General features: G+C 52.6%; 1 protein-coding gene across 1 annotated transcript; it reads left to right on the top strand.

The window, feature by feature from the left end:
• Positions 1–208: 208 nt before the first annotated feature.
• LOC124657656 (putative ripening-related protein 7) lies at positions 209–634 on the top strand. Its single transcript, XM_047196171.1, has one exon. The coding sequence runs from the start codon at positions 209–211 to the stop codon at positions 632–634; it is 426 nt and encodes a 141-aa protein (XP_047052127.1).
• Positions 635–915: the final 281 nt, after the last annotated feature.

Below are 915 nucleotides of genomic sequence, written 5' to 3'. Positions count from 1 at the left end.
GGAAAGTTAGTCGATGACATTTTGCTGATGATGTCGAGGAGACGAGAGTCACCAACGAGTAAAACTGCTTTGCCTTGTCTGCAGGCTTGCATCGGCGTGTAACACAAGGGCTCGCTTTGTCTTGAGGATGCAGCGCGCGTCTACATAAACTCATCCACCGATATCCTTGAGAAACCACACACACAGGGCAAGTAGAAGCTCAATCACCATGGCCAACACCACCAAGGTCGCCCTAGGTTTGGGCATAATCCTTGTTTTTCTGCAGGTTTTGTGCGCCGTTTCCCGGCCCCACATTTCTCCAGGGAAGTCGTTGCTCGTCAACACCCCGGCGGTGATGACGCTGAACGGCTTCCAGCAAGGTGAGGGGGGCGGCGGGCCGGCGGCGTGCGACGGCCAGTACCACAGCGACGAAGACTTCATCGTGTCCCTGTCCTCTGAGTGGTTCGACGGCGGGGCACGGTGCGGCAAGCAGATCCGCATCGAAGACTCCTCCAACATGGGCATTGTAGCCATGGTCGTGGACGAGTGCCGCGACTGTGACAACGAGGTGGGCGCGTCCGCACACATCTGGCGCAACTTCCGGCTTGACCCCAGCCTCGGCGAGGTGAGCATCAGGTTCTCAGACTTCAACTGAAACATGGTGTGGTGTGGCAGCGTCGCTACAGCTTTCCCGTATGCATGCATAAGGCATGCGGATTATCTACTTATCTGAATGTATCAATAAAAGCAAGCACGTGTAATCCAGTCCCCTGTGAGAAATGCATACCGACCTGACATTGTAAGATTGGTCTGTATTCCTCTCCTATCCAGTAAGAGTTATTCTCCCAAACATAGAATCGTTTGTGAAGCTAGTGCCATTTTGGATTTCTGTATTGGCTTGTAATATTTGTGCTATGGTTATACCCAAAATATCTA

This window comes from Lolium rigidum, chromosome 5 (assembly GCF_022539505.1).
Source record: "Lolium rigidum isolate FL_2022 chromosome 5, APGP_CSIRO_Lrig_0.1, whole genome shotgun sequence".
NCBI lineage: Eukaryota > Viridiplantae > Streptophyta > Magnoliopsida > Poales > Poaceae > Lolium > Lolium rigidum.
This window is presented reverse-complemented; position numbering and strand designations above follow the sequence as displayed.

Coding starts and splice junctions, on each gene's coding strand:
- LOC124657656 (XM_047196171.1), top strand. CDS start 209: ATGGCCAACACCACCAAGGTCGCCCTAGGTTTGGGCATAATCCTTGTT.